This window comes from Melospiza georgiana, chromosome 2 (genome assembly GCF_028018845.1).
Source record: "Melospiza georgiana isolate bMelGeo1 chromosome 2, bMelGeo1.pri, whole genome shotgun sequence".
NCBI classification, from domain to species: Eukaryota; Metazoa; Chordata; class Aves; order Passeriformes; family Passerellidae; genus Melospiza; species Melospiza georgiana.
The window spans coordinates 120,760,605-120,781,647 of NC_080431.1; the positions used below are offsets into that span (position 1 = coordinate 120,760,605).

The 21,043-nt window shown below is 47.9% G+C and overlaps 1 protein-coding gene across 5 annotated transcripts; it reads left to right on the forward strand.

The window, feature by feature from the left end:
* The first annotated feature begins 301 nt into the window (after positions 1–301).
* Positions 302–19,465, forward strand: LCMT2 (leucine carboxyl methyltransferase 2). 5 transcript variants are annotated; one of them, XM_058043331.1, is made up of 14 exons: positions 302–374; positions 697–821; positions 2,465–2,546; positions 2,848–3,028; positions 5,303–5,459; positions 5,875–6,064; positions 7,173–7,280; positions 9,292–9,382; positions 11,755–12,012; positions 13,551–13,781; positions 14,779–14,876; positions 16,563–16,750; positions 16,945–17,080; positions 18,936–19,465. In XM_058043331.1, exons 1-14 carry the CDS (start codon positions 333–335, stop codon positions 19,101–19,103), a joined length of 2,055 nt encoding a protein of 684 aa, XP_057899314.1. In that variant the 5' UTR covers positions 302–332; the 3' UTR covers positions 19,104–19,465. The 5 variants fall into 5 exon arrangements, with proteins under 5 accessions (XP_057899314.1, XP_057899330.1, XP_057899323.1 ...); XM_058043347.1 differs by having other exon boundaries at positions 9,340–9,382; XM_058043340.1 differs by having other exon boundaries at positions 325–356.
* The last annotated feature ends 1,578 nt before the right edge of the window (positions 19,466–21,043 follow it).

A 21,043-nucleotide genomic window follows, 5' to 3' on the forward strand; every position in this document is an offset into this window, starting at 1 on the left:
TGGACAGTGATGGGGTTTTCTGGAGATGTTTACACTATAAACAATGACCAGGAAGCATGTCTCGTGTGACCAGGTTCCTGTGGTTGCCGTCAGCGATCGGGGCCGGTGGATGTGTCCGGTGCCGGCTGTCCCTGCCCGTGTCACCGGGACGGACGGACCCGATGGGTCCCGCCCCGCGGGCGGCACCGCAGTCCCCCGCCGGGCCCGCAGGGGGCGCGCTCCGCGGGCGGCACCGGCACTGCCAGGCCGGGCCCGCAGGGGGCGCGCTCTGCGCTCTCTGCTTCCGGCGCTGCGCCGGCGCTTCCGGTCGGTGTCTGTGCGGCGTGCGCAGGATGGGCCGCGGGCGTCCCGGCGCTGTGAGTGACCCCCGGGCGGTGAGTGACCCCCGCTCCGAGTGCCACCCCCGCGCCGTGAGTGACCCCGGGCCCGAGTGACCCCCGCTCCGAGCCACCCCCGGGCCCTGAGCCACCCCCGGGGGCCGGCTGCTGCGGGGAACAGCCCGGGGAGCCTCGGCCCGGCTGCTTCGGAGGGCGAGGGGAAGCGGAGGCTGGGTCGGAGGGGGATCCGACGGCGGTGGGCGCTGCTGTCCGCTCCCCTCGGGGTCCTCCCGGGCTGCCCGGCCCCGCCGTGCCGCGCGTTTCTGGGGTCGCGGTGCCGGCCGAGAGCGGCAGCAGCGCCGTGTCACTGTCCCGGCAGGTGCAGGGCACCGGCGGCAGCAGCGCCGTCAGCAAGTGCTCGGCGGCGGCGCGGGGCTACATCCAGGACCGGTTCCTGCGGCTCCTGGCGGAGCGGCGGCGGCGGCGGGCGCCCCTGATCCACCGGTGAGGAGCGAGGGCTCGGCAGCACCTGCGGCTGCTCCGGTGCCCGCGGGGCGCGGGAGGGATCTCGGCGCCTCGGACTGCGGAGAGCCGGAGCGACAGCGCGGAATGGGGGGAGCGGCTTTGAGCTGAACGAGAGTCGGTCTGGGCTACACATCGGTAGGGAGATCTTCCCTGAGAGGGTGGCGGGGCCCTGGCTCTCCGGTGCCCAGAGCGGCTGTGGCTGCTGACGGTGCCCGTGGCCAGGTTGGGCACCTGGAGCCGCCTGGGACAGTGGCAGGTGTCCCTGCCATGGCAGGGGTGGAACGAGAGCAGCTTCAGATCCCTTCCACCGCAACCCTCGTGCTTGGAGCTGTCAGCTGGGCAAGGCACAGCCTCTCAAACACAGTTCAGGCAAAGTGCAGAGTGGCAGAGTGGCAACGTGCAGTGCCCTGTCTCGCAGCAGTGTAACCTTGTTAGACTGTTAATATAACGTTAATGGCTTCTGGACCAAAACTGAATGGTTTGTCCTGAGAATGATATGCCGCCAGACTGGTTCCTAACTCCAGTGTTCAGTGCTGCTGAAAACTTTGTAATATTTGAAGATGTACCAATAGTGTTATAACATCAATAGCTTTCTCATTAACTCCCCAGAATGTTACAATTTCTGTAAGGTATCTGGTGGCACTGGGAAGCAAGATCTTTTGAGTCAGTGGTGTCTGACCAGGAGAACTTCTCCAGAGCTTTGTAACATACAAGAATGTCTTAATGTGTCTTTGCAGAGGGTGACATTGTGGAATTTACGTAATTTGAGGAGAATAGTTTAATGCAATCCAAAAGTCTGTGAATTGCTAAAGGAGTTTCATTCAGGGGAAAATCAAACAGAAGCTTGCATGCCTATGAAGATGTGTGTGGCTCATCAGGAAACCTGCACTGACTTGTCACACAACATTGGCATGCCAAGCTGAATTCACAGGAAGAGTTCTGTATTGCATTTATCAGCAATTTTGGGGACATCTTAGACTGTGAGGTCCCTGTGAGGTGTGAAGGCGATAACATGCTTCTTAAAGGGGTGAAAGAAGCTGGAATATAGCCAGGTGGATCTGGGATGAAACTAACTAAAAGAGAATGCCAAGAGGCATCAGTCCATGCCAGGCAGGGAAATGGTAAATGCTTTCCAGGAGTTACTCTGACTTAGGTGCATTTATTCAAAAGCCAGAGAACAGGATTCCTCTCCTGACTGCTTTTCCTCCCTTTTTTGTTCCCTTCTCACTACATGAGCACACGCATTCATTTTGTTGTGGCATGTGGTTTGCGGCAGGAACTCAGGTATCAGCTATCTGCATTGCCAGGGAGCATCATGACTGTCAGGATTCAGCAGATATTTACTGATGCAAAACAGAACAGGTCCACCTGGGGTATCTGCACATTTTCTCTGCATTATCTGTTGTCCTGATGGCTAATATGCACACTGATTGCAGGAGATCTGTATTTATTAGCAAGCTCTAGAGATGACAAAATCATCTCCCAGTGCAGGTATGTAAACAGGGAATTATTGGGTAGAAGCTTAGAGAAAAAAAAAAATCTTTATTTTTTTAAAATTGAAGTTGCCAGTGCTGGAGAAATCAGGTCCTGGAGAGTGATTGTAACTGAATTTGCTCCTGCAGGGGTTATTACATCCGTGCCCGTGCTGTGGATCACTGTGTTCAGGACTTCCTGCTGAAGACACAGAGCCTGCCCAGGACACAGGTGCATTTTCTCTGGGACCTCTGGCATCTCACAGTAAATGTGTATAAAGCCTTTCTGGCATGTGGGCAGTGACTCATCAGTGCATCTGTTGGGATCCTTTCCCAGCAGGGCACAGAATCTGGCTGGCAGCACTCTGGCTGTCCGTGGGAGAGGGGGCAATATCCACACAGAATTCCTCTGCCTCTTGAGGGAGGTTGACTGATTTTGTCACTCTACAGATGATATTTAATATTTTTCACGCCTAGATGCTCAAGATGCTGCTAGAGTTGAGTATAACTTTTTTCTGCTGCTTTCTCTGCAGATCCTGTCTTTAGGTGCTGGCTTTGATTCCTTGTACTTCCGTTTGAAGGATATGGGTCTTCTGCAGCACACTGTGGTGTATGAGGTAGATTTCCCAGATGTGGCATGCCAAAAAGCTGCTCTGATCAAAGGAGTGAAGGAGTTGTCAGCACTGGTGGGAGACGCTGGAGGGGAAGGATTAGGTATGGCATTCATGGAAGATTTTTTTGTACAAAGTGTTTAGAAAGAATAAACACAGCTTCAGCCTTCAAAAAGCAGGAGATTATAGCAGGGGAATTATGAAATTGTAGATGAAAAGGATATTCATTTTATGACAAACATTGAAACAAATAATTTGTAAGCATTGGGAGATAACAAGAAGCCAGGATGGATTTGTCAGGAGCTGATTATATCAAACCAATCAAACCAAGGTCAGGTTTTGCTGTTGCAATTTCTGAAAGGCTGTGTCCAGCTTGGAGCATACTGGTCCCAAACCAGTGGCAAACTGTAGCGTGTCCAGTGGGTGGTTATGAGGATGATGAAGTGATGGAGCAGGTGATGTAGGAGGGGAGGCTGAGAGCTGGTTTTGTTTCAGCCGTCTGGGGAGGAGTTTGGGAGGGAGGTGAGTCTTACAGCACTCGTCAGCTTGCCTGTTGGGAGAGGCTAGAAAGGACAGAGACACACTTTTCTTGAGGACATAAAGCAAGTAGTCAAGGGACTGTTGAAAGTGGCAAAAAAGAGGAAATTCCAGTGATGTATAAAGAAAATGTTGGGGGCAGATTGTGCCACATGAGTACTTAAAAATGGGAACAGATTGCCTGGAAAGGTAGTGGAATCTCCAGCCTTGGAGACCAAAACCACTACAGAGATAGAGCCTGACTGGACAAAGCTTTGAGCTACATGACACAGATAATTGCCATGAGGAAGTATTTGGACGGGATGACTTTTAACTCTCCCTTCCACCCTAAATTATACAATGATTTATGGGCTTGATGGGTAAGAGAGAAGGTTTGACTCTCAAGTGTCTTGACTGTAATAAAACATTAGTTGTTATGTCTCCTGACTTTTCTTTTGCCCTCCAAGGCAGGAGAAAATGAGCCTTGTGAAACTACTGCAGAATTTTGTTCCAGCTGAGTGCTGAGGGGCAAAAGGAGGAATGCAAAGCGTGTGGGTCGTTAGAGGTTTCTCCTGCATCTGTTTTCCTCCAGCATTTCCAGTAATGCTCTAGATGATGTGCTGTAGAATATGAAATGTCATAAACCTGCAGGAAACATGGGGATTTGCAATAAGATGTGTGAGTGTAGGAGTTTGGGAAAGTACACGAATGGTCTGGCAGACATGGAATGAAATGCAGTAGGGACGTATGTTAGCCTCTGCATTTAGATGGCATTGATTAATTTAAACACAGATGGAAGACTACAGAGTGTGAGTTCCTGACTCACAGGTCTCAGTGAGTAGCTCTTCCATGGGCTTGTTCCTTTCCTTCCTGAACCCATGCACATTTTTAATATTTGTGGAGTCCTGTGGCAGGGAACTCTGTGCGTACCAAGTGCCTTCAGGTGCTTAAAGGAAGGTCTCAGATAGCTGGAAATACCCTATTGTCTTTGTCCAGAGGTCAGCAAAGGATGGATGGACAAGTTAGAAGAAATTAGAACACTGTGATGGATTTCTGAAAAAGACCATTTTACCTCCAGAAGTGTCTGCATTTGACAACAGTGTAGGTTAAGTGTCCTCAGAACAGGTACAGTTGTTGGGCTGCAGGGACAGAGTAGGTGATTTCTAAAGGTACTTTACAGTTTGCTTTGTTAATGATATGGTTTTGACTGAAAAGGTCAAAACCAGGCCATAACTTATCCTATTCTGATGGGTTACAGAGGTATGGTAATGCTTGCAGGTCATAAACTGGAACTTATTTCTGAGGAGGGTGATCTGTGAGTCAGGTCCTGGTGCTTGCTGAGAGCTAGCGTGTGCAGTTTCAGGACGCTGTGCCATTATACAGAAATGAAATCTGTTTAGCAAACAAACCAACCAAGCCTAGGAAACCTGACAATGGTGTTCTAATTGTGAGGGGAGCCATTGAAATTCTATCAAAGCAATGATGCTTTCTTAAAGTGAAAGGTGTATAAATGAGAGCCCTTTAGGTTTGATTTTGAATTACAGTGGTTCAAAAAAATTCTCTTAAAGTAAATATAATAAAGTTTTGTTGTTATAGTAAGTGTAATAATTCAGTGAGAAGTCTGTAGGTGAAATTTGCATTAGGAATACAGGAGTTTTAGACCTGCATTAATGGATCACATGGCACTATCCCTTCATGGGTCATGTATTGATGGGGATTTTCTTGTACATGTTACAGAGAAATATAGTTTTTGGACATAGCCTTGTGAGTGATTGCCTGTGGTTTGATTTTCATGTTTGTCTCTTTTGGTCTCAGTATTGCAGCAGCACCATAGTGAGGTTGCATCATTTTTATTTCCCAGGAGCCATTACCATTTCTGGAGATGATTATAAATTACTGGGAGTGGATTTATCAGAGCTCCCTGAGCTGGAGAGGACCCTGGAGGAAGCAGGACTGAACAATGAAATCCCCACCCTCTTCATCGCAGAGGTGGTTCTCACCTACATGGAGACGGCCAGGTCAGCTTGGTTCTCCTCTCTTGCCCAGGGCTAAAGGGCAAACAGCAAGCTTCTTTCTGAGTGCATCACCTTGGGCTCGGAGACCTGGTTTCTTGGAACTGAAACCTTGGGAATTCTGTGGTGTCCCAAATAGCTCCCTACATCGTAATTATGATGATGTGATTGATGTCCACATGATATCCTAAAAGGAAGGAAAGAAAGAAGAAAAATCTCAAATGAAGAATTTTGAGGTTTTTGTTCTTCTCATCCCCTGAGTTGTCTGTGCAGGTGGGGAGGAGATGTTCAGCCCAGCACTCTCGTTAGTGTGTTGCCACTTGTCAGGATGCCTCAATAGCAGCTTTGTGGTGTTGCAGAAGGATGCATTGCATCTGTCGTAGGGCCCTCAGTTTAATTTCTTACCACACTCTCCCAACAGGTCCGATGCCCTGATTCAGTGGGCAGCAGAGCGTTTCCCTCGGGCTTGCTTCCTGCTGTACGAGCAGGTGCAGCCTCAGGACCCCTTTGGGCACATCATGCAGCAGCACTTCAGGCAGCTGAGCACGGCGCTGCGCTCGCTGGAGCTGTACCCCGACTGCCCGGCCCAGCACCGGCGCTTCCTGGCCCAGGTGAGCACTGCAGCTCCATCCAGGGCTCACTGGGGCTGTACCCTGACTGCCCGGCCCAGGTGAGCACTGCAGCTCCATGGTGGGCTCACTGGGGCTGTACCCTGACTGCCCGGCCCAGCACGGGTGCCTCCTGGCCCAGGTGAGCACTGCAGCTCCATCCAGGGCTCACTGGGGCTGTACCCCGACTGCCCTGTCCAGCATGGGTGCTTCCTGGCCCAGGTGAGCACTGCAGCTCCATGGTGGGCTCACTGGGGCTGTATCCTGACTGCCTGGCCAAGGTGAGCACTGCAGCTCCATCCAGGGCTAGCTGGCACTGTACCCTGACTGCCCGGCCCAGCACGGGTGCCTCCTGGCCCAGGTGAGCACTGCAGCTCCATGGTGGCTCGCTGGAGCTGTACCCCAACTGCCTGGCCCAGCACAGGTGCCTCCTGGCCACTGCAGCTCCATCCAGGGCTCACTGGGGCTGTACCCTGACTGCCCAGCCAAGGTGAGCACTGCAGCTCCATGGTGGGCTCACTGGGGCTGTATCCCGACTGCCCGGCCCAGCACAGGTGCTTCCTGGCCCAGGTGAGCACTGCAGCTCCATCCAGGGCTCACTGGGGCTGTACCCTGACTGCCCGGCCAAGGTGAGCACTGCAGCTCCATGGTGGGCTCACTGGGGCTGTACCCTGACTGCCCGGCCCAGCACAGGTGCTTCCTGGCCCAGGTGAGCACTGCAGCTCCAGGGCAGGCACCAGGCAGGATTTACCTGAGGATGGGGGGAACACCGAGTGCTTGCTCAGTTACGGGCTGAAGCAGACAGTCCTGAGGCTGAGCTGCTGCCTTCTCTGCTAACATGAATTGTCGTCAGGAGGTGCTTCCAACTGGCTCACAGCCTTCTGCCTCCTATGGGATTAATGGGTTCCTCTGAGACTTTTGATGTAATAAGTTAAGTTTTTTAGAACTTTACAGATGAGAGATCTATTTTCGCCAGTTTTTAGGAAGCTTTTGCTTTAGCTAAACAGTCTTAGTGGCTCATGCAGGTGTTTAATTTAGAGTCTTTGTTTTCCTGTGGGAAGTGAGTTTCTGTCCTTCCAGGGGTGATAACTTCGAGGGATTTGTCTTTTAGGGCTGGACTGAGTGCAGTGTCATGGATATGAATGAGTTTTTCACCTGTTGTATTCCAGAAGATGAGCAGCAAAGAGTGCAGACTCTGGAGCCTTTTGATGAGTATGAGGTAACCCTCCATTATTCTGAAGATCAGGGACCTGGCTTTGATATCAGAAGGTATTTGCAATTTCTTATGGTTGCAATTCTGTACAGAGCTGCTGGGCACAGGTGTTCCTGGAGGCAGAAAGGACCTTGGAACAGCTTAGTTAAGCCATGGGGAGCTCCTGGTGAAGCAGCATGGGAAGAAGGCTTTCCTTGTTCTTAGAGAAGCTGCATGTTCCTTCCTCCCTTCCTTGAGCAGTCTCTCAAGGACACAGGCTTGTCATAGCAAACCACCTGGTAGTATAAAAAAAGTTATACATGCTAAAAGTTGGCATGGATTCAAGGGACAATTACTTTAATGAAAGAGAAATCCGTTAAGGATTAATGAATACATAAATATGCACCTAATGTGATGGTCCTGACTACAGTTGGTTGAAAGCATTCCTGGGGAAAGCAGATGCACTTTTCCTGCTCCCTTCCATTTCCATAGACGACTTTATTGTTTGTCATTGTTGGATACAGGTTACTAATTTCAGATTTTTTTGGTCTGACTTTGTACAGCCATACATTAATGATTGAAATTCAACTATGACTGTTCTTTGCCATTTTTATATTAACTGCTAACAAAGTTTCTGAGTATTTGAAGTATAGAAGTGAAGATAAGTGCAAGATAGTGAGTTACTTGAGCTAAATATCCTGTGGAATACTTACTAGAAGTTTCCCTTTTGATTTTATGGTTTTCTATTTATAATTCTAGAAATTGAATAACTGTAGTGTGAAAACAATTGAATGTGCTTGAATTTATTTTGCCAACATGCTAGGATCTGCTCTGCCATATTAATGCAAAAGTGGTGACTGAAAGTGGTGGCAGATTTGCTAAGTGGTTCAGAAATGTCTACTGGAACTATAGGTCAAGGTCATTGCTCATACAGTGGGAAGGTAAAGCCTTGGTATTGTTTTCCTTACAAAGGAGGTTAATGTGCATTAATCCGAGCTGGAAACATGCACAGGAGTAAACGATGTGACAACAGAGAGCTCTACAGTTAGCCTTTGAGAGAAAGATTAAGATCCAAGGAATTACTGTAAACAAGCTTGGTCAAATTAGGTAAAAAATGTAAAATAGACACCCAGTGTGGAGGGAGACGATTTTTAGAACAATTTTCTTAGGGACTAATAGTGTTCCATTTTCAATATTTACATTAATTTCTGGATTAATGTACTTTTCAAAAGATGCTTTTTACTCCTAATATGGGTTGGGGCAGTGAAGCTGATACAAAGAGTTCTTGTGCCTTTTAAATTCATGTTTATGCTTGCTAGTCACAACTTGCTAGTTGGCTGAATGTATCCCACCCCAGGGGAATGAACACACTCAATTCCCTAATGTCCATAAACGCCACAGTGAACTCTCATTGCTGCTGGCTTCCTGTGCCTGCCTTTTGCTTGTGCTTCTGCCTCAGAATGTTTCTAAGGCCAGACTGAAAATGATGTATTATTGTCCGGCACAGAGCCTGTTGCACCTTTTAACATTTGTGATTTCCTTGGAATCACTTCAATTGCTCTGGTATAAAGACCTCACTCTTTTTTATTATCAGAACTCAGAGCATAAGGGGAAGCTGATTCCAAAAAGAACTTTCCCATGCAACACATAGTTAAGCTATGGGATGTATGTTGGGCATGTTAAAGTTTATGTGAGTTCAAAGAGCAGCTGGGTAAGTTCATGCATGAAAAATCCATCAAGGATAATTCAATACAGCTTCTTGTTTAGAAGATCTCTGGGCTTTGTTAACTGTTGGAAGTAAATTTTTGAAAGTTGGAGTGAGAGAGGTATTTACCCACCAGTTCTTTCTCCAATTCAGCTTTACCCCTCTGATTTTGACCATTGATGAGAACAGTGCTAGGCTGTTGGTATTTGTTTTGGTCACCTTGGCTATTCTGAGGTCCTTACTACTATTTGCCCTAAGATTTTGAAGGGGATTGTTTTTTGTTTGGTTCTTCCTTTATTGGTTTGTTTGTTTGTTACTTTGGGCTTGCTACAGGAATGGCATCTGAAGTGTTCTCATTACTTTATGTTGGCTGCATCGAAGGGGATGGAACCTTCCTGGACTCCGTTGTCACCCAGTGGGACAGGTACACACCAAGCACTTTTCACATTACTCTTTTATCTCATGTAGGTGTCTCTGAGAGGTTTTAGGAGGCACTGAAAGCCTGGAAGGGGCTGATGGGATGCTGCTGTCTGGTAGCTTTCTCCACTCCTCCACCATAGTTCTGCTGTCCAAACCAAGGCCAGGGCTGTGGCCCAGTGCTGCTGGTTCTGGTCACTGCTGTTCTTTCAGTTCATTGACCCTCTCAGTCTGATCAGCTTGTCATTTGTTCACACATGAGCCCCTCCAGTGCATGGCTGCAATCCATGCCAGCCTGCCCTGCTCCTAGTCCTGTTTCCGAGATCCCTTTTGAATTTATTCCTGGCTGCCTCCACGTGCCATTCTCTCCTTCCAGCTCCCAGAAGGTTGTTCTGTTTTCTTTACTGCCCTGCCCAGACCACTCAGGAGCCTGACATGAAGCTGTGCTTTGCTTCCTTATCCCATGTGGATGCAGTTGTACCTACCATATTTCTGTTTCTGAAATGCTTTTTAAATCTGCATGTCACCTTTTTTAGATGGGAGAAAAGTGGTACAGCTGGGGAAAAGCCCAGATCAAGATTGTCTTTCCAAGATAAAAAGGATTTGGTGGCCGTAGCAGTCCAAGAAATTCCTGGTTTTGACTGATTGCTTCCTTTTTCAGGATAGAAAGCAGAAGGTTATTTTTAGCCTGTTTTATATCACTAGTGTTCACAGTATAGCACCACAGGTAGTTGTAGCTTCAAGAGAGAGTTGAAATCTGTGTTCTAGGGAGCGAGAAAAGCAGCTGAAAAAGGATAGGGCAGGATGACATTCCTGAGGCCAGCAAGGCCACTGAATCCATGTGTTGTGCCTCAATTAGATTTGGAGATGTTGGGAAATTGAAGCCGAAGAGATTTACTGTGTGATTGTCACTGGTCCTTAAGTTAAATCCTGGAGGCTCCTAAACACATAGTATCTATCCTTAAATTAAGAAAAAAAATCTGACATTTTCTTAACGGACTTTACTACAGTGAAGACATTTGATTAATTAGAGACAGGATTAGAGTATTCCTGCTGCTATCTCTGTTGTATTCAAAACTGATAGCAAAAGCCTTAAAAATCCAGTACATTGTCCATGCTTAGATATATTTTACTGGGAATGCAAAAGATATGTCTGTAATATCAATAAATGCCCCCAGTTATCCTCTCAGATAGACTTGGGTCCCAATTCAAGAGAGTGCAAGTACTACATCTTCCAAAGAGATCATGGTAAGTATATGTTGTGACATGAAAAACTCATTCATCTTTAAAAAATGAGTATGTAAAAAGATATTTAAGCCCAAGGAGATGAAATTTATTACTTCATCAAATTATTAAGTAGGGTCTTGTGCAAAGCAACGATCAGTACAGGCAATTTTTCTGACTATGGCATACAAAAACTGGACTGTGAGCTGCTCCTCCTCTTCATCATCTCTTACAACACAAAAATAAAGACCTTGATTAAAACAAAGAGGACACAGATTCCAAACTGATTAAAGAAAACAATGTGTAGGTGAGCCAGAGTCCTGTGCTGAGAGTTTGCTTCATGCTAAGGGATATAATATTTAGAACAGAAGATACTTAGGTAACTGGAAATACTGTCCTATAGTAGGACCACTGGAGTTAATGGATTACTTGTCATGCTGCAGAATGTTATTTCAGTGCTTCTGTGGAGGTGGGATCAAAATCTGACAGTAAACTTTGAAATCAGCTTCCAGGTGTTTGTCCTTTTTCTGCTGTTCTTTGCTGTTCATGTGGCCAAATATTGCCTTAATCAGACGCCTCCTCCTTTTGAAGGTACTGTAGTGGTTCATGTCCTGCTGCAGCAGTTTAGGGCACTGCTGTCCTAAATCAGACACCTCCTCCTTTTGAAGGTACTCTAGTGGTTCATGTCCTGCTGCAGCAGTTTAGGACATTGCTGTCCTAAATCAGACACCTCCTCCTTTTGAAGGTACTCTAGTGGTTCATGTCTTGCTGCAGCAGTTTAGGACATTGCTGTCCTAAATCAGACACCTCCTCCTTTTGAAGGTACTCTAGTGGTTTGTGTCTTGCTGCAGCAGTTTAGGACACTGCACTTGCCTGGCCAGTCCTGTGTCCATCCCATGAAAGCAGTCTCAGAACTGCAGGAGCTGAGTGAGCAGAGTAGAAGTTACAGTTAGTACAGTGGTAGTTTTAACCATTATTACATCCTGTTTTCTAGAGCATGTCAGATTATCTGTGTGCACTGTCAACTTGCTTCTCAATTATTTTTCTTGAGAAGAGGAGTGTTCATTTTGAAAAGGTGACGTGCTTAATCTCTTGGTTACGATGTAGTCGTTGGTTGTGTTTGTGCCCAAGCTCTTTGTTTGTCTTTGTCTGCAGTTCCCCGTCGCGCCGGTCCTGTCGGGGTGGCAGGCAGTGTCCCTGCAGCGGTGTGTGCAGGGCTCTCAGGGGCTCCTGGCCTGAGGCGTTACGGTCACCGCTCTGTTCTTGTAAAGCCCAACGTGATTGTCACCACGGGAGGCTTTGGGGAGGAGCGTGGGCAGCACTGCCGTGTGAGGAATGTCCACCTGCTGAGCAGGCATGCAGGCCGCTGGGAGGCTGTCTGTGTGACACAGAATGCTCCTGATCAAAGATGGGGTGAGTTCCCATACCCATGGCTTTGTGCTAAAAGCCAGAGAAAGTCTAGTGAAAAAGAGTGCTGTCATGGCACAGTGATGCTGGCAGTCACAGACACCTGACAGGTCTGCTTGCTGAATGTCCCATCCTGCCCTTTGGTCACCACAGCCCCATGCAGTGCCCCAGGCTGAGGGCAGGGTGACTGGAAAGCTGGAAAAGGACCTGGGGGTTCTGTTTGACAGTGGTTGAACATGGGCCCAGGTGGGCAAGAAAGCAAATGGCACCTGGCTGGTACCAGCCTGGTGTGGGCACAGCCCCAGAGCAGTGATTGTCTCTCTCTGCTGGGCACTGCAGAGACCCTTGGGAGTGCCAAGTTCTGTTTGAGTCTCTAACAGAAAGAGAGACACTGAGGGGCTGGAGTCATAGAATCACAGAAGGGTTGGGGTGGAAGGGACTTCAGAGATCATCTAGCTCCAACCCTCTGCCAGGGGAAGGGACACATTCCAGTAGGCCAGGTTAGCCAGAGCCCCATCCAGCATGGTGTGGAACACTTCTAGACAAATGGCAGCCACTTCTCTGGGCAACCTGTGCCAGAGCCTCCGCACTTTCACAAAGAAGAATTTGTTCCCAATACCCCATCTAACCCTGTGCTCTGGCAGTCAGAAGCTGTTCCCACTTGTCCTGTCACTGCAGGCCCTTTTCCAAAGTCCCTCTCCAGCTCTCTTGGAGTCCGTTTAAGCACTGGAAGGCGTGCTAAGGTCTGCCTGGAGCCTTCACTTCTCTGGGCTGAACAGCCCACACTCTCTCAGCTGGCTTTAGAACACAGGGGCTTCAACCCTTTGATCAAGCTAGTGGACTGAATTTTTCCAACAGCTCCATGTCTTAATTGTGCTGGGGGCACCAAACCTGGATGCAGAACTCCAGGTGGAGTCTCAGAAAAGCAGCTTAGAGGGTGAGAATCATCTCCCACTGAGTGCTCCATCTGTCAAACCCATGTCTGCAGTTGAGACACTGGGTGCTGGGCAGGACAGTGCCAAATGCTTTGTGTGAGTCCAGGTGGATGGCAGCTGCTGCTCTTCCTCCTGCACCACTGCTGTAAGCTCACTGTAGTAGTGCCCAAGGGAACTGGGCAGGGCGGGCAGCTCAGCCTGAAGAGAAGGAGGCTCAGGGGAAGCTTCTCACTCTTCACCACTACCTGAAAGGAGGGTGTAACCAGGTGGAGGTCAGCCTCTTCTCCCAGGAGACAAGGGACAGGACAGGAGGAAATGGCTTCAAGCTGTGCTGGGGAGGTTTAGGTTGCATGCTGAGAAAAATGTCTCTAAGAAAAGGGTTGTCCATGCCTGGCACAGGCTACCCAGGGTAGTGGTGAAGTCCACATCCCTGGAAGGATTTAAAAGCCGTGTAAAAGTGGCTCTTGGGGACATGATTTAGTTTTGCCTTTGAGAATGCTGGAGGAATGGTTGGACTTGATGATCTTTAAGGGTCCTTTCCAACTTAAATTATTATAAATTTCATAGAAAAACCACTTGTGTGAAGCATGATGTTTTGTATCTGCACAGGTGAGAGGTTGTACCATACTGTGTCTCGTCTCTCGGACACTCTGGCTCTGGTGGTAGGAGGACGGACATCCCCATCGAGCACAGGCTTGGGAATGTTGTGGCTGAAGTTCCCCAGAACCTGTGGTGCTTCAGGCCCAGGTGACGTTGCAGTGGAGCTTGCAAGTCTGCAGCCTGATGCTGAAGCAGCAGCTTTGCGTTGGAGACACAGCACAACTGAAATTACATTCAAAGGTAAAAAGCCTGGAAGGAGTGGAGATGGCTACAGGGATGCAGGATCTTGCACTTGACCTTGTTGAATTTCATGAAGTTCATATTGATCATTCCTCAAGCCTGACAGTAGTAAGAAATTAGGAGGCTTTGAGATCTCTTCTTGACACTTCAAATATGGTAACTTTTTATTTTGTTATCTGCATAATCCCCAGTGGCAAGTAGGATTGAAACCTACTGTAATCCATTCTGGAAGACCAATTCTTTGAGATCATCTATGGCTGAAGTTACTCTTGCTTGATCATGGCAGAAATAAGTTTTGCTCTCTCTGAAGGATATTTTTTGGGGAACAGGATCCCAAGCTCTTTATCCCAAAGTCCTTCAGAAGAAATGTTACTTTTCTAGTAGCAATTGACAAACACTCAGTAGTTGTGAACAGCTCTAGAATCAGGTCCTGCAATAGCAAGCTAAAGGTTGGTCTATTAAAAGATCCAGATTGTAAGGAGCAAAAACTTAAGCAGTGGCATTTGGGAGCTGAAAGCTGTCCTTTCCTAAGGTGTCCCATTCCTGCAGCTGCCAGGGAACTCTCCAAGGGGAGCAGGAGGGAATTGTTAAGCAGTTGTTAGTCTAGGCTGGAGCACACTTTCCATTTGTGGAACAATGCTTAATTAACACTGTGGCATTAAGCCTTCCAGTCAGAATTTTATATCCAAAAAGCAAATGCTAAAAAATTTTATTAATTTTACACTGGGTTTTGTCTTTGTGAGACTGTACTGTTTCATTTACTTTTGCCTTGATATTGCTTTGTAGCTGCAGAAAGTGACCAACACTGGTGTTACCTGCACAGTCCATTCTGAATCAATGAAAGGACAGGGCACAGTGCAGTAAATGCACGTCCTTGGCACCTGCCCAAAGTGTTACTGCACCCTTTTGGCAGCTTCCCCTCTCTGCAAACAGCAGTTTTTGCTGCTGTGGCACAGCAGGCTGTGAGTTGTGTTGCCTCCTGGCTGTGTTTCCCCAGGTGAGCAGTACCTGTTTGTGTACGGTGGCCGCTCCGCCCTGCAGCCTGTGCTCGGGGATTGGCATTTCCTGCACGCTCCAGAGCTCTCCTGCACTGCGGTAAGAATGCACTCTGTGGGCGCTGGAGTTAGAGCTGACTGCTGAGCACCCAGCTTTTCAGTGAAATGCAGTCCCTGCAGAACTGTGGGGCTGGGAAGGGACATCCAGAGGTCGTCCAGTCCAGCACTCTTGCTTAAAACTGGTCTATCTAGAGCAGGTTGCTCAGTATATTGTCCTGGTAGGATTATCTCCATAGATGGAGACCCCACAATCTCTTTGGGCAACCTACTCCAGTGCTTGACCACCCTGATGGAACAATATGAGGGGGTTTTATGTGTAAGTGTATTTTTTTCTATGTCAATTTGTGCCCATTTCCTCTTGCCCTTTTGCTGGATGCTGCTGAGAACATACTGTCTGTCTTCTTTCACCTCTCCCATCATTATCTAGCTGTGAGCTGGACATTTTTGTGGAAGGATACTCTCAGAGACAGTGTTAAAAGCTTTGCTACAATCAAAACCACCTCCCCATCTGCCGATTTGCCTCAGTCAACTAGACTGCTGAATGTGTCATAAAAGGAAATTGAGTGGAAGAGGACTTACTCCCTCGTTTATGTACTGGCCACCAGCCTGTGTAACTCTGTTTACTATAACTCTTTGAGCCCAACCTTGTAGGTAGCACACTTGTAGGGTGGGAGATGCATAATTGCAAGAGGTCACAAGCTAAGCATGAGTAAGCAAATTCCCACTGTTGTGGGAGGCCTACGCTGTGTCTTCATTTATGTAACCAGGAATGTTACCTGCTAGACACATGAATTGCTACTTTTATTTTCTACATGTTCTTAATCTCAGCCGAACTCCTGTAAAATACCCAAAACTGACAGCTGAAAAGGAGGTGGACAGGGTGTAAAACAGTTTTATAGAGGTATGCAGCAAAAATGACCAGGCCACATACCTCACAGGGGGAGGTTTTGAAGTCTTCTAGCTATTGAATCTGAGGAAGATTCAAGACAGAAATAATATCTAATATCTAAAATACTGCTGCAGAGAAGAAAAAAATTGTTCTCCATTTTAACTTTGAGTAGTACAGAGGATCAGATGGACACTAAGGAAAGCTATTGATGGTGAAGCTAGCTGAGTCTGCCTAAAGAGGTGGGAAATTCTTGTCACTGCAGACTTTTGGAAACTGTTACATAAACATCCATCCATCCAGATGATAACATATCGTTTCATTTGTTGTAGGGAAAAGGTATGGACCAAGTGGCCTCCAAATTTTTCTACATCACTTATTTGCTGTGATATTCCTTTAATGCTTGACTGCATTTTTTCCTTTAGTGCTTGCACTAAAGGTTTTTTTCTCTGGATTTTAGTCCTGCAGTTGAGCCTTTTAACCCGCTCTGTGGTTTGAGTAACTGAACACTGGCTTTGCTGGTCACTGCATTAGTCCATGTGTTTCTAAGCAAATTTGGAGTTCCCAGGTGTATATCTTGAGCAGAAAGCAGCCTGCAAGAATGCAGATAAAGTTACCTCTAATAAATGCATGAAAATAAAGCCTCTAAAGGCTGATTATATTAAATGTACTGAGGGCCAGAGACAGTGTAAATGGAAGCATGGAGCAGTCCCTAGAGGAACATATGGGGAAGGTTGGGTGTCACAAAACTCAGCCACACAGGAAAAGGCATTTAAAAGCCTGGACATTAAGCAGCCACTTAGCTTGGCAAACTTCAGCCTTGGCCTTGTGTTTTTCCAGATTCCTGTTGACGGTCCAGTCCCAGAAAGCCGCCACTCTCACAGTGCCTGCAGCTGGGAAGGAGGTGTGCTGATTGCAGGAGGTCTGGGAGCAGCTGAGCAGCCCTTGGGGTCAGTTTTCCTTCTGAGGGAGCTTGAACATGGCTTTCAGTGGCAGACAATAGAGACACACCCTCCTCTTGTCCCACGGTAAGCAGAAGGCATTCAGAGCATCATAAAATAGTGTGGTTTGAGAGGGACCTCTTAAAGGCCAAGTAGGGCAACCTCCCTGCAGTGGGCATCTTCAACTAGACAGGTTGCTCAGAGCATGCAGCAGAGAATCTTCAGCCTGTCTCTGCCCACATCCCCTGCTAATGGAGTCCAACCTCGTTTTGAACTGCCAGGTATTCACATACTGCACATGTGCATGAAGGAAAGCTTCTGCTCGTTGGTGGAGTGTGGTTCCACGCATCCTCTGTGCCCGGTGTCACTGTCATCGACCTCATGACCGGGCTCTGCTTCAACTATGTGATTAATGTGGTGAGTACTGACATTTTCCTGTCAGGGTGAGCAGTGTCCTGTGAAGGAACATGGTCACTTTATGGAGAGGTAGGATCTAATTCCAAAGTGCTGTTACCCAGCACAGAGAGCGTACAGGGTTAAGAGAGGGACAGAGGGAATGTGCAGAGGACTGGAACATGGAGCTGCTCTGTTTCAGGCGGGGCAGCAAAACTGATATTGTCACTTTGGGATGTCTGTGGAGGAAGGGAACAGATAAACCAGAGGCTAAGTTAGTGCTTTTGAAGGTCTGTAGTATAATTTCATTGAGAACTTCTGGGTGGAAACTGGTGTTCTCTAGCTGCTGCCTGAAACATGAGAAAAAAACCAGCACAGAAATGCTGGAAACTCCACTGGAACATAAAAGCTTCCTGTAAGGATGATTGGACCCTGAACAGGTTGCTCAGAGAGGATGTCATATTTCCATTATTGGAGATATTTGAAACCTGACTGGGCAAGCTACTGAAAAGCCTGCTTGAGTTGAGCCTGCTTTGAGCAGGGTGGTTGGAGTGGATGATGCTTGGAGGACCCTTCCAACTTTGACTGCTTGGTGACTTTCCTGTATGAATCACTGAAGAGCACTCACACGGGTGGTGTCACACAACAGGATTTTGGGATACCCTGGCCAAAACTTGGTCTATGCCTCTGAGTAGCCCTCACCTCAGATAATACTGCCCTGAGTAAAAGAAAGACATAAATCTGTTGGATGAAATCCATAGAAGGGCCACAAAGATCAGCAGAGAGCTGGAGCTGATCTCCTGTGAGAATGTGCTGAGAGAGTTGGGGTTGTTGAGCACTAAGAGAGAGGGAGGGCTCTGGAGAGACCTTAGAGCCCCTTCCAGTACTTAAAGGGGGGCTTGCAGGAAGGATGGGGACAGACATTTCACCTGTAGTGGTAGGACAGGGGGTGGTGAGGCACCGACAAAGGCTGCCCAGAAAAGCTTTGGCTTCCCCATCCCTGGAAGAGTCAGAGGCCAGGTTAGATTGGGCTTGGAGCAGCCTGCTCTAGTGGAAGCTGTCCCTGCCCAGTGCACAGGTTGCAGCAAGGTGGCATTGTTTAAAGTCCCATCCAAAACCATTCTGTGATTCTATAAGAACATTTCTTTGGCCTGACAAGTTTTTATTTATCTTTTATGTAAAGAAACAACTTTCTTTTGGTAACTGCACATATGGAACCTGTTGTTGGTGAAACTGGAATTTGTGATGAGTCAGTTTTTTATAGTGAACAGTGTGTGTGCATCCAGTTGATGTTGCAGCATTTTGCTGAGGGTATAAATGCATTAAACGTGCTTAATTGTAGCTTAGTTTTCAATTATTATCTGTAGCAGAAGGTGTAAGTGCCTCATATCCTTTAGATAAAATAGACTGCCCTTGTTGGACAGCAATGAGGATAGGTACAGTGATAGTAAAGTTGTATCTAAAAGAATGTAACTTTTTTGTTTAGACTGAATAAGCGGATGCAAATGGATTGGTGTCTTCCTTTGCTTAGGGGCTGTTTGCTTTGACTAAGGTGAAACTCTCTAGGCTTTTGAACCTGCCAGTTCCATAGATAAGCTCTCGATCTCCTTCCCACAGGCCATGAATGCCAAAGATTTACATTGAATCCAAAACTGACTGGCTACCTTCTTGGGAGGAAAAGCATTAGGATTCAGGATGTACAAAGGCATTTTTTCTCATTAAAAAATCACTGAACTGCAAGTTGGTGGGTGGTAGTTGCAGAGGAGTACACAACAAGAGGTTGCTTGTTCCTGTATTCTCTAGCTATCTGCTCTTGCCCACATTCAGGGGTGGTACTGCATGATGTCCTGTACGTTCAAAATCTCCTTTCCTTTTTCAGGAGCACCTGGAGTGGCCATTAATGCTACATAATCACAGCAGTGTCTTTCTGCCAGATGAGAAGGAGCTGTTGGTCATTGGCGGTGGTGGAAACTGCTTCTCCTTTGGGACACACCTGAACCCAGAGCCTGTCCTGCTGAGCCTCAGCAGCATCCTGGCCAGCCACTGAGTGGGACCAAGCAGGGCTGAGCCCTGCTGCTGCACGGTGGGGAGACACCTGTTCACTCTAGGTCCAGAAACAGCGCAGTATTTCCACAAAGGCTTTGTATCCGGAGTGCATTTGTGAAGGCGGGATCAGGAGGGACAGTTACAGTGAGGGATTCACACCCCACTGGCTGCTGCGTTTTTACGGCTCTTTGTGTTGCTGTAAATACAGTACCTCAAAAGCAGCTGGCAGCAGTAGTGCTTAGAGGTGAAGAACAGCGTGGTTTGGCTTGGAAGGCACTGTAAAGACCATCCTGTTTTACCCCCCTGCCATGGGTAGGGAAACCTTCCCCTAGACCACGTTACTCCAAGCCCCATCCAGCCTGGCCTTGATGGATGGGGCAGCAACAGCTTCTTGGGGCAGTGTGTGCCAGGGCCTCACCAGCCTCACAGGGAAAAATTTCTTCCCAACATCCAATCTAAACCTACTCAGTTAGAAGCCGTTCTCCCTTGTCCAGTCTCTCCAGGCCCCTGTAAATAGTCTCTCTCTATCCTTCTTCTTGGCCCCCTTCAAGTACTGCGAGGCCACAATTGGGTCACTTCAAAGCTTCTCTTCTCCAGGCTGAACAATGCCAATTCTCTCAGCCTTTCCTCACAGCACAGAGGTGCTCCATCCTTCTGATCATCTTGGGGTCTCCTCTGGATTCTCTCCAGCAGCTCCACGTCCTTGCTGTGCTGGGACCCCTGAGCTGCAGGCAGCACTGAGGTGAGATCTTACCAGAGCAGGGCAGAAGTGAGGAATCCCCCCTTCCCTGCTGCTCACACTGTGGGATCAGCCCGGGACACAGGGACACAGGGCCAGGGCATGTCTAGCCTTTCATTCACCAGCACCCCCAAGTTCTTGGCCAGGGCTGTTCTTGATCTCTTCATCCCCCAGCCTGGTTTGGTACTGGGGGTTGTCCTGATCCACATGCAGCACCACCACTTGGTCTTGTTAAACCTCATGGGCTCCCACAGCCCTTCTTGAGCTTATCCAGCTCCCTCTGGATGGCGTTTGGTCCTTCAGGATGTGGAGCTGCTAGAATGAGTCCAGAGGAGGCCACAGAGATGCTCGAAGGCTGGAGCCTGTGTTCTGGAGACAGACTCAGAGAGCTGGAGGTGTTCAGCCTGGGGAGGAGAAGGTTCAGGGAGACCTTGGAGCCCCTGACTTCAAGAGAGCTGGAAACAGACTTTGGACAAGGGCCTGGAGTGCCAGGACAAGGGGGAATTGTTTCCCTTTGCCAGAGGGCAGGAATAGATGGGATATTGGGAAGGAATTGTTCCCTGTGAGGGTAGTGAGGCTCTGCACAGGTTTCCTGGAGAAGCTGTGGCTGCCCTTTGTTTGGAAGTGTCCAAGGCCAGGTTGGATGGGGCTTGGAGCAGCCTGGTCCAATGGAAGGTGTCCCTGCCCATGGGTACCACCCTGCCCATGGTGGCACTTGATCTTTAAGGTCCTTCTAACCCAAACCAATCTGTGATTCCATGATGAGTGTCTGACTGACTGCACAGCAGTTGCTGGGTGCAGAGAAATTGTTAATATTAACTTAATTTGGTTTTCTTTTCTCTCATCCAATATTTTTGGAATTTGTTTCTATTTATAAAATGATCTCACTTTATGAGTTTCTTTCTCACTCTTTTTCTTTACTGAATTTCCAGCTGGGGTTAAAGAAAAAGACCCTTCCCCAGCTTCATTGCCCTTCTCTGGATACACTCCAGCAACCTCAATGTCTTTATTGTTGTGCAGGGCCCAAAACTGAACACAGGATTTGAAGTTCAACCTCACCCAGCACAGGGGCATGGTCACTGCCCTTGTGTCATGGAGGCTCATGAAACTGAGACAAATCATCTATTCAGAAGAGATCTATTTTATGAAGCAGTTGGCCTCCTCCTGCTCCCAGCAATTACAGATCCAACAACAACTGAAAA